At 41.9% G+C, this 17500-nt stretch overlaps 1 protein-coding gene across 9 annotated transcripts in view; it reads left to right on the top strand.

Annotated features, from left to right (window-relative positions):
• The window catches only part of UNC13B (unc-13 homolog B), a 381168-nt gene that overhangs the window by 181412 nt on the left and 182256 nt on the right, over positions 1-17500 (top strand). The window contains exon 1 of one of the 9 annotated variants that reach the window (XM_073343306.1): positions 11265-13832. The exons of the other annotated variants lie outside the window; for them this stretch is intronic. Coding sequence (XP_073199407.1) covers positions 11483-13832 — 2350 coding nt within the window. The 5' untranslated portion in view covers positions 11265-11482. Of the gene's footprint in view, positions 1-11264; positions 13833-17500 lie in introns of those variants that run through there. 9 annotated transcript variants of the gene reach the window in all.

The raw sequence follows: 17500 nt of genomic DNA, 5'->3' as shown, positions 1-17500 counted from the left end.
ACCTTGAGAAATAAATCTTGTTCAGTTTGAGCACTCTTGGACTAAAATCCTTTTTGGCTGAGGCTTAGCAGGGTGAGCTAAAAAGCAAGCATGTTCCATCAACTTTATATGTTCTCTTTCATAATTCATCTAAATGGCAATGGCTGCTGTTTGTCCCCTTAAATTGATCTAGACAGTCTTAAGTGGGCTTAATAATTTATTAAACCCCACCCCCTCATTGTAATGAAGTGTTCATTTCAATTCCCTTGCAAAGGAATAAATCCCTCAGCCCATTTTGAGGGTGGGATAAATCCCAGGAAGAATTACTGAGCCGGTTAGAGCTTGGCCAGGGATATGAGCTAGTGCCGATCGTTACCTCCAGCTGTGATAAGTACTGTTTAACACACAAGTTTGCATCTCCTAATTGCATCATTTTGGACTACCCAGCATTACCTACCATCTCCAACTGTGATTGACCTTGTAACCCACACAGTTCTCCACACGCATTGACAGCAAGCTGGAAAATCAGTTCCATGCCCTTTCAGTGAGCAATTCCAGTTCTGAGAAAAATCTTATTTCTCCTCTTTCATTCTGGTGGCTATTGTCAGAAACACTGGGGCTGCCTGGGAACTCAAACTGTTCCCTCTGCTCTCTTTATGGAAGCCAGTCTGTCATTTAGACTGCAAATGGGAGAAAGGTACAGCCTGTAACAATTCTCTTACTTGAAACAGAACACTTAGCATCCTTTAACCATTTCATGACTGTGCCTCTGTCTCTCATTGAAAGATATATCTAGGTTATTTGGAAGCACTGCATGCACATTCTACCTTGGATGTAACTGGAATGTTCAGAAGTAGTTTCAATGACCCAGTAAGTAGCTTCCTAAATTCTGGAATCCTAGGTGACTAGTCAGGAAAACCTGATACTTGTGTTTCAGTTGTTAAGTGTCATTTCCTTTCAACCTGGCTTGTCAGTTGTAGTGCTTGGTCACTAGGGTTCTGATTTAGGTATGTCTGCTTTAAAGAAAACTTTCATCTCTGATCAATTACAATGCTCCTAGGTTGTCATTTTTACCTAAGCTCTGTTTGAGGGACCTGATTTATCCAGTCTGGTGAAAAATTCAATATACTTTAACATGAAGATTATGAAACTAAGAGAGCTGCTGAAATTAATTCCACTTAATCTGCTGTTTGTATTCAAACACTTGACTGCCCCACTTGCTACTGTATATCGGTAGAAGTAATTTTGCATGAGAATATGAATAAATAAGGTTTTCCTCTTGTTTCTCAGGGCAGCCTTCTCATCCTCTTGCCCTGTGCTGTGTCTTGGAAAGGCATTCTCAGGTCTGAAAGTATACTTTAGGATTTGTTATTTACTCAGGGTCAGGCATGAGTTGCAGTGGTAAAACTCAAACCTGTCACTTTCCTAGTGAGTGGCATTCAGCCCATTCCCATCTTTTAACTCCGTGACAGCTCCGTTCCTTTGACTCTTGTCTACAAGTTGCTCATTTTTGGCCACTAACGAGCAGGACATCCTTACCCTCTTAATACATGTATTGCTTTACCACTCCCATCTTTGTTCCCTCTAAACCTCACACAAACAGCAATGTTAAAAGAATATTAGGGTTGCAGAGTTAAGTTCCCAAAAATGAGGACATGCGAGAGATAGGGAGGATGGTCCAGTGGGCATGCCACTAGGTTGGGGGTAGGAGACGAGGTTGGCTTGTCTGTGTGCACAAAAATGTCCTGCACTGTTTTTCACCTTTTCCAAACAAATCCATTCTTGGGCAAACCCCAGACCTGGAAAACGTCCTCCCGAAATGTTTCAGAAAGGGCTGAGGAACTGCAAATGGTGATTAGAACAGAAACAGTTTGGAACTGTAACAGTCACTGCAGTTCTTGCTCTTATACAGTAACAAACACTATTATTATTAAAAAAGGAACTGACGTGTATAATAAAACTGTCGCTCACAATCCCTTACTTATAATGTTGCTCTTTCTCATACTTTGTGCAGCATCCACCATTCTTTCACTTTGATTATAAATGCTATGGGCATGTTCCCTTTTTAAAATTCATCTGTAAAGTGCCGTGCACATCTTCTCTGTCACTTCAGTAGCAGTAATGTCCTCCAGGTGAACGAGTTTTCAGATTATTCTCTCTTTTAGCAGCACTTAGTGCTGCTGCCATGAATCCAGACTCACTGAGCTGTGTAATTTTTTTAAAAAGTAATTCGTATTATGACTCTAAAACAAGTGGCAATTTCTATTACTTATTGAAAAATCAAGTTTTGGAAGAGAAGAGGTGTTAGAAAAAAGCAAAGAAATACGAAGTTGCCTCCCTCAAGCGCTGTCTAATCAAAGCCTAAACCTTTTTTTGTCAATTAAAATGTAGCCTGCCAGTCTCCAGAGATGGTACTGCCAGCAACAGTGCCTGTAGCTGTTCCACACCACTCAGACCCCATCGTTTGGGTCTTTATTGAAACCCTTTCAGCAATGAGTATATTTAAGATTCTATAAAAATTCTCAGGAGGAAACAATGTTGCAGCATGTAGAAGAGTGCTGGCAGAGGTTGCTATGGCAGCCTTAACTATGAGATTCCTTTCTCTTGTTCATGTCAAAATCTTGCAGTTACAAAGTGTCCTGCATTTCAGCAGGTATTTCTTTACATTTACTGATGAGGTAACGTATCAATTATTTCACCTCATTGCTTTTCTTATTTAATTGTTAGCACAGGTAATACAGAACTTTAAGCATTTTCAGATACGTTTCATGTGAAATCAGATACCGTGGCTCAGGGTGCATTCTGTGGGAGCCCTGGTAGATGAAAGACTGTTCCAAAATATTTCTCCTCCGCTGGAATTTGTTGCCCTCTTTGAGCCCCTTCACCATTCTAGTGTTGCCTTGATCATCTTTCATCACATTCAGACTGAGTCTTTTAACTGTACTGGGGGACTGGGGTGGGAGATATGTCTTAAAGTACCAGGCTTCTGAAAGCTTCTTGGTCAGATGAAGTGGGGTCTGAGGACACATTCTGGCAATGGCTTAGCAACGCAAAGAATAGGGCGCATTCACTAAGACTGACTTCTCTTTCCTGGAGCCACTCGGTGCTGCTGGAGAAAGATGCTGTAAAGCTGCTCCTCATGCTCTGCACTGTATCCGTGCAATGGTTGACAGAGGGACTGAGCTGGGGTGAAGTCAAAGCCACCGCTCAGCCCAAGTTGCAACGAGTTGTTTTCCCTTGGGGAAAGCCAAAATCCTCAGAACTGCACTGTGAATGTAAAGCCCTTGTATGTCCCCGAATGTCGAGCATTAGTCTCATCATTGCATCTATTCGTTTTCTTCTTTGGACCTTTTACACTCTTGTTTATCATCCCAGTGTGCTTACTGCTTGTGTCCCCCTGATTTTCACTCCTGCTTGTTCTGCTGTCGTATATCTATAGGGCCAGAAGAAAACGAATTTGTGGCATTCATACGTTATGGGGAGACATTCAAAGACTGAAATGGGAGCTAGGTACGCAACTTCCATTGGCTTTCACGAGTGTTAATTCACCTCATTCCTTAACGTTTTCACTTTTTAAAAAGTTTGTCTTCATCCCTGTGGAGCTCAAAAAATCTGGAGAGATTTTGCTCACTTTGGCCAGAGATGGATTTTTTGGTAAGTTTGAGTGGTGACTTCCACCATATGACACGTGAAGCAGAGTATCCATCTAACAAGGGGCCCTGCTATATCTAGAAAAAGGTCAAGGTGCAAATATTTTCTCTCTTTAGAGACTAGGCCTCCTGTTAGTTGTACTGGTGTTGGGTCAGACAGTAGAGGTTTCAGCTGTGTCCCTCAGTTCAGTTCATCATGATTTGGTCATTGGTCTTATCATCCAGGTCTAGATTGGTTTTCCAGGAATTCCAAGTTCTTTCTGATTTCTCATTTGCAGTGGCATAGGCTCACTCTTGGATGCATTAGTTGTTGGCAAGAAATGATCTTCTCATTTATAGTTCTTAAACTCCTTTGGGTGTATTTAGTCTGGAGTTGTGGCTGAGCTTGTGAGGTCTTACGCTCAATTTGATGGCATCTGTCTCTGGTACGGTGGAGCACACATTGTAATTGGGGGACAGTGGTATAGTGGGAGATGGACATGGGGATACAGAGCCCATGTCTGGTAACATGGGGTGAATGGAGAGTCTGGGGGGCCCACAAAGCCCCTGTCAATGGGAGATAAATGGTTTTGGGGGAGGGAGGAACAGGGGATACACAGAAGCCCCTGGCATGAGGGAGGCGGTAGGAGGGTTGCAGAGAGTCCCTGAAAGAGAAGATGAGAGGGTGATGCACAGGGAGCTTGTGGGGAAGAATGGAGGGATGCAAGGAGCCCCCGGTGAGTGCAATGAGCTTGGCCTGTAGAAGCAACAGAACGTATGACCTGCTAGCCTGAAAGGAGTAAGATACTTTCTTCCCAGTGGCAACGTTTCCTTCAATCCTGTTTGCCTCTGGATGAAACTGAAAGGTTTTACCTTCTGTGTTTCAGTAGGATGAAGTGGTATATGAATTGTCTTTGAAACCTATGAATGGGGTTCTCCCTCAGCTTGAGCAGACCTTCCTGTGTTCTGCTCTGGCCACTTCATAGCAGTCTTTTGGGAAATACCTCTTTCATGTCTGTTCTTCCTGGGAAAAGCTGGCTAGTCATTATTTGTTCCTGAAGTCAAGTTAATTCCTTTCTCCCTTACTTTGACAAATTGCCACTCCATAATGAGAATCCTTAGGAATATGTGTAATTACACAGTTCTGTGGTGTTTGCACTGGACTGGCATCTTTGGAGCGGTTGCAGCTTCTTGAGTAAGGGCTTGTCACAGGGCCCAATCACTGCAGGTGGCGCGTGCTGCTGGCTTCTGTGGTGATCAGCTCTTTCCAGGTCCAGTTCCCCCCACTTTTATTGCTCGCTGCACTCTGTGCGACTCAGGATGCTCTGTCTTCGTGACTTGGCCTTCCAGCCAGTCCTTGGCCCTCGTCTTTTCCTTCCAGTGTATCAGTGTCTTTCCATACCGACTGTTTGAGGCAGTCTCCTCATGCACTGCCCCGAGGATGTTGGTAGGGGAACCCAGGCCTGCTCACTGCTCCAGGTTCCATTACAGGGACCCTATACCTGCATCGGTGGCCTGCTTTCCCTTAGACCCTGTTGCTCCTTCCCTGGACTCCTTCCTACAGCTTCTGGCTCTCCCCTCTCTGGGTGTACCAGCTCAAATGCCCTCCTCCCAGGGCGTAAGTGCAGACAACTGCACTCTGTGGCCTGAAACATGTCTCCCCACTCCCATAGAGTGACTGTACACTACAACTCTGCAGCCTCTTTCTGTTGCCAGCCTCCTGGCTTTATCCTAACCCCGCCTCCTTCCTTGTCAGCTAGGCTCTGTTGTTACCATTCAGGGGATTACTTAGACCACCTAATTCCACTCACCTATGCCCTACCTGATTAATTAACCCCTTCCAGGCTGGTGTGTGGTGAACACCCTATCACGGTGCTCCACTAGAAAAAAGCCCCATGTAATGATCTGCTGCTCTTCAGTGTATTACAATAGTGTTTCAGCCACAGACAGATGAACTGAAAGCAAATTCCAGCTTTCATTGTTTTTTGGTATCTAAAGGAACAATCATTAAACCACCGTGGCAGAGTTATAGCTGGATGCAAAGGAACACAGTGTGGTGAACACCAAGCATAGTGAGGGAGTCTTTGCAACACAGAAATCCTTCTCCCCATCATTAAAGAGAAATAGTTTTACACAGCAGAATATCTTCGGCATTAACCTCACTATCTGTGTATGAATCATAAACTCATAGACTTCAAGGTCAGAAGGGACCATTATGATCATCTAGTCTGACCTGCACAATGCAGGCCACAGAATCTCACCCACCCACTCCTGTAACAAACCCCTGACCTATGTCTGAGCTATTGAAGTCCTCAAATCGTGGTTGAAAGACTTCAAGGTGCAGAGAATCCTCCAGCAAGTGACCTGTGCCCCACGCTGCAGAGGAAGGCGAAAAACCCCCAGGGCTTCTGCCAATCTGCCCTGGAGGAAAATTCCTTCCTGACCCCAAATATGGCGATCAGCTAACCCCAGAGCATGTGGGCAAGACTCACCAGCCAGACACCCAGGAAAGAATTCTTTGTAGTAACTTAGATCCCACCCCATCTAACATCCCATCACAGGCCATTGGGCATATTTACCGCTAATAGTCAAAGATCAATTAATTGCCAAAATTAGGCTATCCCATCATACCATCCCCTCCATAAACTTATCAAGCTTAGTCTTGAAGCCAGATATGTCTTTTGCCCCCACTGCTCCCCTTGGAAGGCGGTTCCAGAACTTCACTTTTCTGATGGTTAGAAACCTTCGTCTAATTTCAAGTCTAAATTTCCTGATGGCCAGTTTAAATCCATTTGTTCTTGTGTCCACATTGGTACTGAGCTTAAATAATTCTTCTCCCTCCATGGTATTTATCCCTTTGATATATTTATAGATAACAATCCTATCTCCTCTCAGCCTTCTTTTGGTTAGGCTAAACAAGCCAAGCTCTTTGAGTCTCCTTTCATAAGACAGGTTTTCCATTCCTTGGATCGTCCTAGTAGCCCTTCTCTGTACCTGTTCCAGTTTGAATTCATCTTTCTTAAACATGAGACCAGAACTGCACACAGTAAATTCCAGGGGAGGTCTCCCCAGTGCCTTGTATACCGGTACTAACGCCTCCTTATCTCTACTGGAAATACCTCGCCTGATGCATCCTAAGACCGCATTAGCTTTTTTCACGGCCGTATCACGTTGGCGGCTCATAGTCATTTTGTGGTCAATCAATACTCCGAGGTCCTTCTCCTTCTCTGTTACTTCCGAGTGATGCATCCCCAGTTTATAACTGAAATTCTTGTTATTAATCCCTAAATGCATGACCTTGCACTTTTGCCTGTTAAATTTCATCCTATTACTATTACTCCAGTTTACAAGGTCATCCAGATCTTCCTGTATGATATCCCGGTCCTTCTCTGTGTTGGCAATACCACCCAGCTTTGTGTCATCCGCAAACTTTATTAGCACATTCCTGCTTTTTGTGCCAAGGTCAGTAATAAAAAGATTGGTCCCAAAACCGATTCTTGAGGAACTCCACTAGTAACCTCCTTCCAGCCTGACAGTTCACCTTTCAGTGTGACCCGTTGTAGTCTCCCCTTTAACCAGTTCCTTATTCACCTTTCAATGTTCATATTGATCCCCATCTCTTCCAATTTAGCTGCTGATTCCCCATGTGGAACCGTATCAAATGCCTTGCTGAAATCGAGGTAAATTAGATCCACTGCGTTTCCTTTGTCTAAAAAATCTGTTACCTTCTCAAAGGAGGAGGTCAGGTTGGTTTGACATGATCTACCTTTTGTAAAGCCATGTTGTATTTTGTCCCATTTACCATTGATCTCAATGTCCTTAACTACTTTCTCCTTCAAAATTTTTTCCAAGACCTTGCATACTACAGATGTCAAACTTAACAGGCCTGTAGTTACCCGGATTACTTTTTTTCCCTTTCTTAAAAATACAAACTGTGTTAGCAATTCTCCAGTCATACGGTACAACCCCTGAGTTTACAGATTCATTAAAAATTTTTGCTAATGGGCTTGGAATTTCATGTGCCAGTTCCTTTAATAGTCTTGGGTGAAGATGATCTGGGCCCGCCGATTTAGTCCCATTAAGCTGTTCAGTTTTGGCTTCTACCTCGTATGTGGTAATATCTACCTCCATATCCTCATTCCCATTTGTTGTCTTACCATTATCCCTAAGCTCCTCATTAGCCTTATTTAAAGACTGAGGCAAAGTATTTGTTTAGATATTGGGCCATGCCTAGATTATCCTTAACCTCCACTCCATCCTCAGTGTTTAGTGGTCCCACTTCTTCTTTCTTTTTCTTCTTATTTGTATGGCTATAGAACCTTTTACTGTTGGTTTTAATTCCCTTTGCAAGGTCCAACTCTACATGGCTTTTGGCCTTTCTCTCTTTATCCATACATGTTCTGACCTCAAGGTAGCTTTCCTTGCTAATCCTTCCCATCTTCCACTCCTTGTAGGCTTTCTGCTTTTTCTTAATCACCTCTCTGAGATGCTTGCTCATCCAGCCTGGTCTACAACTCCTGCCTATTAATTTCCCCCCCTTTCTTGGGATGCAGGCTTCTGATAGTTCCTGCAACTTTGACTTGATATGTATGATACTTGGCTCATGTACATAAGAAGCCACAACTTTTTATCTTTACTTTCTTCTGCCCCACAGAGAGACTAACATTCTACATTGTAAATCTCTGTAACTGTGTGCCTGAGTAATTTAAAAATTGTTAGTGTTTAAAAAGATTATTCTTAAGTGACTTGAAGAGGTAACTACGTAATTGATGGAGAAATATAGCCTGAACAAACGTTATTTCCTAGGTCAGTGCAGCTCCCTGAGGGAGTAGTTAAATCGTAAAAAGAAAAACGCTACATTTTTTATGGACTAGGGCCTGAACACTTTCACTTTATTAAACCAAAACATTTTTTCCTAAGAAGAGTGCAAAAAATTATGAAATGGGAATACTTTTATCTTTCAGCATAACTCTGTCTGACTAGCCTCTTTGGAGGTGCATGTTACATTTTGGAATGAAAACTACATTGGGATGCTAAATTCCACCAATGGAATAATGCGATTTGTAAACTAAAGTGCTGATACAACTGTGGAAGTATCTTTCCAGTATACACAACCTTAATTATGGCAAAGTAAATTGATCTAATTAATACAAAGGTGAGTGTTGGCAAGCATTGCTTTGTCCAGATGTAAGGAATCCTCCCTCCTGAAGAAAAGCAGAAGGGTAAAACCAAAACCAAAATGTATTAATTGAAAATATTAGAAAATGGTTACTAAAAATGAGAATGTTATATGAAAAAGTGGACCAGTTATAGTCGTGGGGTGTAGTTAGAGGGGGATGTATTATGGGAATGAGTTTCATAGCCCAGCTTTGCTGTAGACATATAGAGCTCTGGATAGGTACTCTGTAAATTGAAATAAGTAAATACTTTTTTTGATTTTTTTTAAAAGATACATCTTCAATGAACTTTGGGTTTGCCCCTCATTTTATGAAAGGGCTCCCCCTGACTTCAGGGGACCTTGGGTCAGGCCCTAAGACAGGCCATAACCTCAGTGCAAATAAAATTAAGCATTTTGATACTCCTATGGTTAGTACACTGTATAGCCACATAATGAGAGATATATGGGATCAGTTACTGGGCCCTCTCTCTTGGCTAGGAGTACTGCAGAGCGAGTACATGCTACTCTCCAAAGGAGGTGGGGTGTAGTGTGTTTACAAAGACCCCCTGGGAAAAGCTCAGATTGTGATTCGCTATGCAAGCAGTTGACCTGGTGCTGCTCAGCTAAGTAGCATCAAAATGAAGCAAAGGAAGATCCCTGTTGTGGATTGAATCATGTATGAGACTCATAGCAGTTGTGCCAAGCACCAGGTTAGCTTTGTGTTGAGCTTTCAGGATGGAGATTAAGTGCTTGTGTAAAGTGTAGGAGAGGCTTGAGTTTACTCTGCTGGTAATTCAAAAGAAGAGGAGAAGCTCCCTTTAACTCTCCCTTCCCCTGCTTTTACAGAAGAATTCTAGACTTCCCACTCAAAGGTAATGACATTACAGTAAGCCTTCATTCTCAGAAACTGGTGTATGGGCTAAAACTGCACCCCAAAGGCTTTATTTGTTGGTAAAAATATTAATACTTAGGCAGTAGCGGGACTTCCAGAAGCTGGGACTGGACGATGGGGGATTAATCTCTCAATAAATCACGCTGTTCTGTTCAGTCCCTCTGAAGCATCTGGCACCAGCCACTGTTGGAGACTGGAGGCTGGGCTAGGTGGACCATTGCTCTGACCCAGTATGGCCATTTTTATGTTGTGCTCAGTGATTCATTATGTGCTGTTTGTCTCAATGCACTGTGGAATTATTTTTGTTTAAAATAATTGTTCTAGGACTGAATATTGATTAGAAAATGAGAGGCATTTAGTATTGCTCCTACACTGACCAGCTGTGCCACATGCTGTCCTGATTAGAGCACATGCCTGGGAGAGGAGGGATAATACAGCGGTTAAGGCACTAGCCTGAAGATTAGGAGACCTAGATTCAATTCCCTATTCGACACATACTTTGTGTGACCTTGAGCGTATCTCTCACTGCCTTGGTTCCCCCACCTGTAAAATGGGGATGCTGAGGTGACACTAAGGGCTTGTCTACATGGCAGGTCACTGTGCGGCATGTCAGGGTGTGAATCTACAGTGCACTGATGGCATTCCGAGACTCTCAGCATGCTGCAGCAGTGTCCATAAGGGAATGTAGAGTCACACTGCTTTAGAGCCACACTCTGGTTTGCTGCTCAGTACCTTGCTGTGGAGACAAGCCCCGGGACTGTGTGGTGCTCAGATATTATGCTAATGGGGGTCAGACGAGCCTTAAACAGATAATACAGTGTTAATTTCCTTTCTGGGGGATGGGTGTGATCCTGGAATGATCCAGTGTAAAATCCAGAGAACTGGAATAAGAATGACATCATCCTGTCAGATCAGTCAGTTTGTTCATAATCTGTATATGGCATATATTAAATGTAGGTTAATTTGGGAGCTTGTAAGCTTTGCATGTTTCTTTAGTGTTACTTTCTTATTTTAACATTTATTATTAAAATAATGAAAGAGTTTTATAGTCCCAAAACTATCATCCAGTCTTTGCTGCTGCATTATGTCAATCTCAGTGATTCCTTGGGGATTGCTGATACCGAGCAAATTTAAACTTGATCTTACTTCCCTTTTGAAGCAAGAAAGGGTGAAGATGGTGGGCCCAGGGAGAAGGGACACCTGCAGAAAGAGAATCCTTCGTATTTTGGGATAGAATTTTGTATTCAGAAGGGGTAGCTACTTTTGTGGGATTTGCAGTTGTAGCTGTAGAAAAGGCATGGTCACACATTGACTCGTCAGAGGGCTTTGGATTCTTTGGTATTTTTTTCCTCCTTGTGGAAAGGGAGGTAGAGAGGGAGAGACACTTGCTTTATTAAAGAATGCCTCACGTAGAACTGGTTGTCAGTTCAACAGCTGAAATAAGTGCATTATGGTAGGAACATTTGAAAGAATAGATTCTCTTTCTAACTGGCTTTTTGTGGATGCGATTACTTTTTATTATATGCGGAAAATTGCCTTGTATTTTCTGATTGGAATGCAATATTTTCCTCTCTTTTGGTAGCTGCTCCATGAAAGAATAAACCCTGGATGGGCGTGTGCGCGTTGGGCAGTGACTGATGTGTGCTTGTACTGCTATATTGTACTATGGAGAAACACAGGTGCGGCTGCTGCTGATGTTTGTTAGCAGTAGATTGAAAAGGCCAGAACACGATATTCTTCTTCTGCACAGAAAATCTGTTCTAAAAACTCTTGGCCAGGAAGCAATTCAAGAAGCAAAGACTCCACTTGTATCTGAGGGACAAAATGAAGAGACTTCTGCAAGGCCAAGTAAATGAGATCTCAGTGAGTCCGAGTCACCAGCTTTCCCCAGTAGAAATTGAAACAGACATGTATGTTTGTGGGATAAAGAGGAAATCCACAAGCACTGAATTTTCTCCTATTGGAGTGGGCTTTGCTCAGGACAGGAGAAATGGTTCTGGGGAGATGAGTGACGTCTGTGTTGGTGACGTGGAACTTAACTGGGATGGCTGTGTAAAAATACCATGCTCAGTTCAACGGAATCAGCAAGACTTAGGAGGAATATCATCTGAGGGTACTATGCAGCCTATTTGTCAGAGCAAGGGTGTAATATCTGAGGGGCAGGACCTTTCTACCCTTAGTATTACCATGAGTTGGAGAGAGAGCACTGAGAATGAAAATAAGCTTCCAGCATACAACAGTAATAGCCTTCCACCAAGAGACCATTCTGCAGATGTGATTGAGTACATTGTTAAAGAGTTACAGGGGATAAGTCGCATCCAGACAGAGATTGCAGAACTCCGGCAACACCTTACCTTGATAAAAGGCTCAGTGGATGAAGTGTCCAGCTGTGTAGACACGGTCTTGAGTGAGATAGAAGGCTTACAGAGCGGTTCCACTGCCAAAACCTCTCACGTCACACACACCAGGGAGGCATACAGAGCTGTACGCAAGGAAGAACCAGTGTTATACTTTTATGGTATCCCAGAACAAGATGGTGAAAACACTATGGAGCTCATTTGCAGCTTTTTGTCTGAGTACTACTGCTTGAATGGTATCCAGTGTAGTAAGTACATAAAAGATGCTTATAGGTCAAACGCAACTCCAGGCAAACCGTTAGTACCAAGACCAGCAATTGTGAAACTTGCAAACCCTGAACAAAGAGATTTCATTTTACAAAAGTCTATTCTCATGCAAAGCACGGGGGTCAGGATTGTTGCTAGCGAAGAGGAAAACCAACAGACTGGCCAAAGGGGCTGCCGAGCAGATCCACTCTCATTACTGCAGCCTGGCCTCAAGAAAAATCACTGGAGTTCTCTGAACTGTGATGAAGAGGCTCAAAGAACTGGTGGTGATGCACACCTTCAAACTGAATCTTACCAGGTTAGGTACAAAAACACAAGTAGAAAAACACAGTGTCTAGGGGAGAGAGTTGGTTTTACACACAAGTCAACCTTAGCTAAGAAAAGTAACTTGATCTCTGAACTTGAGATAAAAATGGGGCAAGTATCGCAAATTATAAACAACTGTAATGAGCAAACTTCACAAAAGAGTGACTCTCCTCTGCCTGTTCTCCATGTTTCCCACACACCTCAGCAAACTCTTCAGGTGACTCGTTTGCCGAAAACAGATGAAGGAAATTCCTGCCACTCCCCAGAGACCTCAGATCACACCAGCCATATACATGCTTTATGTGATGGAAGAGAACTTGGGCTTGATGCTGAAAATGTGGCTAAGAACTGCTCTTCCCCTTTAGAGGAGGACAAAGCTGAGGGAATAACTACAGGAGAAAATGAAATGGACGGTAACACCATGCTTGAGTTCCTCAGTACAGAGCAAATAAATCTTCTCTTGGAAGATCAGTCTACGGGTGCTACAACTGTAAGCAGTGTTCACACAGCAGATAAACTAGCTGATAGTAGTGATACGCTGAAAGATATGGTCCAGATAGATCTGAATGACCAAGATCAAACTGACCAGGTCTTTAGGGATGTGTTAGAAAATTCCCAGTATTTTCTTGACCATTCCCAGGATAACATTGATCTTGTGGACATGAAGTTTTATACTAACAAACTTGGGAAAGCTATTCATCATTTTAGATCAGCTCTACAGGTGGTGTTTCACAAGCTGGAGACCAGTGACTCTGAAGTCCTCCTGGAAAATGATGCCAGCTTCCAAATGGAACATGATGGTGGACTTGCGCTGAGTGGTGTAGGTGTCTGTGGTAGCTCTGATAACTTTACAGAAAGCCCCCCCAGTCAGTCTTCTGAGAGCCAGGCCAACACGTCTGCCAACAGTGAAGCTGTAGTTCAAATGCAATTTGTTCCTTCCAGGCTTCCACCTGTCCCTCATGAGTCTCCTGTCCCTAGTTTGGTGTTGAGTTCTGACTCGGAGATTTATGCTGGACAGTCCCTACCTTCTGGTGAGATAGTGACAGATGCTAGCTCTCTACCTGAGCAAACAAAGGAGTGCAGACCCGTGAGCCTTGAAAAGGTGTGTGCAGAGACTATCTACCTGAACAAGTGCATCAACAACTTCAAAAATGTGCTAAGGGAAAAAAGACAAGTGCGTAGGAGACTTTTAAAGGACCTCGCACAGGAAGCAAGCTTGATTTCGACCGATGAAATGAATTCAGGTATATTAAAAAGTTTTTTAATTTTTTTTCTAAAGTCTACTATTACTACAGCTGGATATGCAATATTTAACTCGGTGGTTGAACTACTTATTAAATGCTTTATAGGTGATTTGTAAATGGTTACAGATACAAAGTACATATGATGTAACAATATTGAGTCAATTAAAAAAACAAACAAAAAAATCCGCAATAAGCAATCTATACCATATGCTAAAATTCAAACTATGTAATAATGCATTACTGAAATTGCTGTAAAATGGAATACAAATGATCAGGCTTCATATTCTTTTTGAGGATCCTAGTCATGTATCTCCAAAATAGCAGGTGTTTTGGGGTTTTTTGTGTCGTCCTCTGTGACCAGGTTCTTTCCCAAGTTACAGTAGTTACAAAATCCAATAAGAAAGTGTTTTTCAGCTATCAGTACTTAAACTTGCCAGTTTCAGGAGTGGAACTGTTTAGTAATGAATGGGTCCACGCTTCTCCAGGTGGCTCCATCAGTGATTAGTAGAATAGTAAATGTTAAACTAGCCCGTGTACCATGCTTACAGTGAAATGACAGGTGAAGCTGAAGCCCATGTGCATGGATAGTATGATTTTACGTTTCTGTAATTTTTCTGAAAGATCTGTCCATGAGGTGAGACCCCAGGGAAATATTCCACTATTGCGAACAGGGATTTGGGAGCCCTAATGTAGACAGGTCACCGACTGTTGCAAATGCTTTAAACATTCTGTTGGTTTGATCTGCTCTGGTGCAGCATTAACATCAACTGGGGTAGCCAGATACCTGTCTAGGCGAAGGCTCCGTATTGGTGGTGGAGATGAATTTGTGGTAGCAGTGGTAGGGATTAAAAGTAAAATCCCTTAACATCGACAGTGGCCTTGGCTTTGAGATTAAGATTGTAAATATAACCAGTACCAGAGATCGAAAGTAAATAGAGGATAGTGTTTACTAATGGTGCCCATGCACTCAGTGTACGAATAAGTAAACAGTAATGTCTGTGTAAATCACTCAATTTCCTCACCGCTTGGTTCTCATGTAAGACTGCATTATGTTATTGGAAGGGGAGGTAACAAACATACAGAGTCAGATACTCAGTTGGTGAAACTGGTGTAGCTGTGTTGACTTCAGTGGGGCTGTGCTGATCTCCCCCAGCTGAGAATCTGGCCCATAGAGCTGACCTATTAACAATGATCTGGTAAAATGAAGCCTTGCAATCCTCACTGTGTCCAGACCTCTAACCTAGTCTAGTTAGAAGTCAGGGGATAAACTCTCTTAACCTCAAATCACTATAAAGCCCGGGAAATGTTGGTGAGTTGTAGGGTGGAGGGGCTTCTATATTCCAGAGACTGATGGAGGCAGCATGTGTCTGAACCCTGTTCTGAAATACCTATTGATTTCCTTATTTTAAGTCATTGTGATTTATCTACAATTGCTTTTTTCATTTTTCCTTTTGTAGTAAGTCATAAAAAACTGTTCAGAATAAAGAAAAGGAGTACCTGTGGCACCTTAGAGACTAACCAATTTATTTGAGCATAAGTTTTCGTGAGCTACAGCTCACTTATGCTCAAATAAATTGGTTAGTCTCTAAGGTGCCACAAGTCCTCCTTTTCTTTTTGCGAATACAGACTAATACGGCTGTTACTCTGAAACCTGTTCAGAATAAGGAACTGTTCAGTACATCAGAAAATGAATGCCCTTTCCCTCTCAAGTCTTAATTTGCCTATGGCTTTGAACCATGTTTTTCCTCTATCATAGAATCATAGAATATCAGGGTTGGAAGGGACCTCAGGAGGTCATCTAGTCCAACCCCCTGCTCAAAGCAGGACCAATCAAAGCAGTTATCAATCAATATTTGACTTCAGTAGTAGGTAGCCTTCTCCAATGATGTAAATTACGCTGTTTTAAATTAATAGTTCACTTTTTTGTTTCATGTGTATTCTTTATTGGAGGATTTATTAAAACAGAATGTTGTGATATGTGTTGCCTCAAGCATGAAAAATCCTTCTAAGAGTCTGTGCTTAGCACTTACCAGTTTGTTTTTCAAGGGAACACTCAAAAAACTTTCAAGATGACGGGGGAATATCTCTCTTTGAAAGATGTTTTCTAAAACTGTTAATTTTATTTCATACAAAAATAAATGTACCTACTCTTCTTTGTTTTCACCTTTTTGGATTTCAAGGTGCTCAGGTGTACAGCATCTTCAGATCCAGAAAGTATGGGGAAGAGGGAGTGCTATACAAATTTTATTATGTCTAACTTTAGGATATAACCAAAACATACAATGTTTAGTTCTGCAGGTTTTATTGTTTGCAGTTGTGCAACTAAAGTTGAAGCAATTTATGATGCCTAGATAAGTATAGTATAATATAGACTAGGGCGGTCAAGCAACTAAAAAAATTAATTGCGATTAGTCGCACGATTAAAAAGATTAATCTCACGATTAAAAAATAATAGAATACAATTTATTTAAATATTTTTGGATGTTTTCTACATTTTCAAAAATAATGATTTCAATGACAACACAGAGTACAAAGTGTACAGTGCTCACTTTAGATTTATATTTTGATTACAAATATTTTCACTGTAAAAGAGTATTTTTCAATTCACCTCCTACAAGTACCATAGTGCAGTCTTTGTCATGAAAGTGCAACTTACAAATATAGATTTTTTTTGTTACATAACTGCACCCAAAAACTAAACAATGTAAAACTTCAGAGCCTACAAGTCCACTCAGTCCTAATTCTTGTTCAGCCAATCGCTAACACAAACAAGTTTGTTTACTTTTATGGGAGTTAATGCTGCCCTCTTCTTATTTACAATGTCACCAGATAGTGAGAACAGGCATTCGCATTGCACTTTTGATCCTGGCATTGCAAGGTATTTATTTGCCAGATATGCTAAACATTAATTTGTGCTAAAATTCATGCTTTGGCCACCATTCCAGAGGACATGCTTCCATGCTGACGACACTCGTTAAAAAAACTGTTATTTAAATTTGACTGAACTCCTTGTAGGAGAATTGTATGTCCACTACTCTGTTTTACGTGCATTCTGCCATATATTTCATGTTATAGCAGTCTCTGATGATGACCCAGCACATGTTGTTCATTTTAAGAACACTTTCGCTGCAGATTTGACAAAACACAAAAGGTACCAATGTGAGATTTCTAAAGATAGCTACAGCACTTGATCCAAGATTTAAGAATCTGAAGTGCCTTCCAAAATCTGAGAGGGACGAGGTGTGGAGCATGCTTTCAGAAGTCTTAAAAGAGCAACATTCTGATGCGGAAACTACAGAACCCGAACCACCGAAAAAGAAAATCAACTTCTGCTAATAGCATCTGACTCAGATAATGAAAATGAACACGAGTTGGTCCGCATTGCTTTGGATTGTTATCAAGCAAAACCCGTCCTCAGCATGGATGCATGTCCCCTGGAATGGTGGTTGAAATATGAATGGACATATGAATCTTTAGTGCATCTGGCATGTAAATATCTTACGACGCCAGCTACAACAGTGCCATGTGAATGCCTGTTCTCGCTTTCAGGTGATGTTGTAAACAAGAAGCAGGCAGCATTATCTCCTGCAAATGTAAACAAACTTGATTGTCTGAGCGATTGGCTGAACAAGAAGTAGGACTGAATGGACTTCTAAAATTTTAGAGCC

This window comes from Lepidochelys kempii, chromosome 5 (assembly GCF_965140265.1).
Source record: "Lepidochelys kempii isolate rLepKem1 chromosome 5, rLepKem1.hap2, whole genome shotgun sequence".
Taxonomy (NCBI): domain Eukaryota; kingdom Metazoa; phylum Chordata; order Testudines; family Cheloniidae; genus Lepidochelys; species Lepidochelys kempii.
The sequence above is the reverse complement of the archived record's forward strand: the minus strand, read 5'-3'. Positions and strand labels throughout refer to the sequence as shown.